The 2,895-nt window shown below is 34.5% G+C and overlaps 1 protein-coding gene across 1 annotated transcript in view; it reads left to right on the top strand.

Moving 5' to 3' along the window:
- Positions 1–205: 205 nt before the first annotated feature.
- The window catches only part of LOC111083726 (glycine receptor subunit alpha-3-like), a 12,252-nt gene continuing 9,562 nt past the window's right edge, over positions 206–2,895 (top strand). The window contains exon 1 of the mRNA XM_022380391.1: positions 206–362. Within this exon, the coding sequence (XP_022236099.1) occupies positions 212–362 (151 nt within the window). The 5' untranslated portion in view covers positions 206–211. The remainder of the gene's footprint in view (positions 363–2,895) is intronic.

Here is a 2,895-nt window from a genome sequence, read left to right as displayed (position 1 = left end):
AGTTATATAGGGATTGTAGTTCGACATGTTTAGTTATATAGTGACTGTAGTTCGACATGTCTAGTTATGTAGTGACTGTAGTTCGACATGTCTAGTTATGTAGTGACTGTAGTTCGACATGTCTAGTTATATAGTGACTGTAGTTGGGCATGTCTAGTTATGTAGTGACTGTAGTTCGACATGTCTAGTTTTGTAGTGACTGTAGTTAGGCATGTCTACTTTTTTAGATTCTTATCCAATGGACATTGTCCACTATGAATGGATGGACATAGACTCTCCACCATTGAAGAATCCTCATCTGAAATTGTTACAACATAACCTGGAACTCAAGAAACTACAGCTCACTCTAGAAACTCTGAATGGTTAGTTTCAATGTTTTACTTTACAGTGACTACCATGTTTGAATTAAACGTTTATTTATGTGTTTTAAATGATGTTTTTTATTTTATTTTGATAATAACCCAAATCTATTGTTACCAGAACGATTATTATGTCATTTTCAGAGTTCTTCTCATGCCCACTCTAATGACAAGTGTGTTTAACCACAACGTTAAGTCTAGTCCTGAGTATATAAATACATATACATATATATATATATATATCAACCTTTAGAAGTGATGGCCATATCGATATTGTTATTTATATAGGACTAAAATATAATTAATAACACAATCTTTAAATATGTAAATGATATATACATATATTAAAATCTAGCTATATTTTAGGTAATGTCGCTTGGTAAATAAGCGGCAAGCTTACGGACGTATAACGCTAAAGTCCGGAGTTTGATTCCCCTCGTTAGACGTCGCAAAGATAGCTTATTGTGTGACTTTGTGTTAAAACAAACAAAATTTATAAATATTGTTAATCTTGTTAGAATTGAGAAGTAAGAAAACATACAGTTATATTTCTTATTGTTACAATATTCTACAGTTCAGTTCTGTGGTGGTAGTTGCCCGGATTATTTTCCGGGGTTCGTGTAACATAGTTCTGATGGGCTAACGATTCGTATAAGGGTTTTCTTATAGGAATCTAACAGGTAACTCAGTCAGTAGCTCTTTTATTTGGGTGGATGCAGAGGGCTTCTATGTTTTATTTTCTCCTGTCGTTTATAACCCATTAACATTTCGTATTTATTCTCTGAAGAAGTCTCGTGTGTCTATAATGATTCTGATTTTGGTTGTTTCTCTAACGTACTGGAGTGTACATTCACAAGATGTATTCTTCTCCACTATTTTAGTGTCTGTTGTGTTGGCTTCTGTTCAAACTTTTCGCTGTTTATGTATTCCCTGTATGTTTTAAGAGAGATTTTGTGTATTTGTGTTTATTCTCGGCGTTTATCTTTTTTATCAACTGTTTCGGGTATCCATTGTTGCAGAAGGCTATAGTGATATGTTTTTTTGTACGTTACAAATCTTGTTCTTAAGCCTCACTTCTAGAGTTTTCTTACGCATTCTTCTTTACCCATTAACTCTATCTTCTAGTAGAATTGCTGTCAGACCAGATTTTTTTGATAGAGTTTACATTTTTTACTGTTGACTTTATTTTGAACATGAATCATTCTTTTCTTCTTCTAGAAGGCTGTAAAATGTGTCTTTGGTTTCTTTTAGAACAGAGCCACATTGAGCTACCTGCCGTGACAACCACGAGGAATCGAACCCTGGATTTTAGCGTTGTAAGCCCTGTAAACTTACCGCTGTACCACCGCGGGACCTTGTGTGCTTACACTTGTAACTATAGGGTGGATATTTAGTTTAATTTATTCCGCTTGTCGCTTTATTAATACATTTATGCTTACCTGTAATATTAGGAGGTTTATTGTTTTGAGGACCGATGAGTTTATTTATTTATGAATTTCTTTAGTACACAAGTATTTGTGTAAAATGAAGTTTGTGCGTATCTTGAGGTGTATATTGTCTATTGTTCAGTATGTGTTGCCCCCCACCCCTCAGTGGCACAGCGGTATGTCTGCGGAATTACAATGCTAGAAACCGGGTTACGATACCCCTTGGTGGGCAGAGCACAGATAGCCCTTCGTGTGGCTTTGTGCTTAACTTCCAACAAACAAACAAACAGTTTGTGTAAGTCCCCATGCGAATTTTCCCATCAGATCTCCTTCATATCCGATTTATTATGACGAGATGGGCTCCAGTTTAGCGTACCCCCCTTCCCCGGGTGGTCTGCGGGGGCAGTTGATACGCCTCTGTCGTTCTTATTCTCTTTCTTGTATTTATTCATATGTTGATATTTGATCTTATCTTGCAGCGCGGTTTTATTAAGTTTCTAAGTTAGTTTTAAAATCGTTAGGTGTTAACTAATTTAACCTTTCAGGAATTATATTATGCTGTCCACATGTATGGATGAAGTTAAGACGACTCAACATTTTAGCTACTCTACATATTATACATACAAGACTATGTAATACCAAACTATCTGAAAAAAGCACATCAGGCGAAAAAAGAATACGATAACAAAGAAAAAACATTGAGGTTTGAATCACACACAAGAAAAGTAAAAGCCTAACTATCAACAAGCCAGTTACATTCAAGTAATGAGATGGCTATGTTCTAATAGAGAAGACTACAGACAAATGGATAACGTACCAGCTTTTCAACAAAGTTAATTAGGCTTAGATGATCGCATAAGCTAATAAGCACAACATCTACTTTCTATTTTCTGGATTAACTAACAGGAGGTTATGTATCTAATTTCTATTTTCTGGATTAACTAACATGAGGTTAAGTATCTAATTTCTATTTTTTAGTTAATTAACATGAGGTTAAGTATCTAATTTCTATTTTTTAGTTAACTAACATGAGGTTAAGTATCTAATTTATATTTTTTGGATTAAATAAGATGGGGATACATATCAATTGTCTGGTTTAACTAACATGG

This window comes from Limulus polyphemus, unplaced genomic scaffold, assembly GCF_000517525.1.
Source record: "Limulus polyphemus unplaced genomic scaffold, Limulus_polyphemus-2.1.2 Scaffold10909, whole genome shotgun sequence".
Classification (NCBI taxonomy): Eukaryota; Metazoa; Arthropoda; class Merostomata; order Xiphosura; family Limulidae; genus Limulus; species Limulus polyphemus.
The sequence above is the reverse complement of the archived record's forward strand: the minus strand, read 5'-3'. Positions and strand labels throughout refer to the sequence as shown.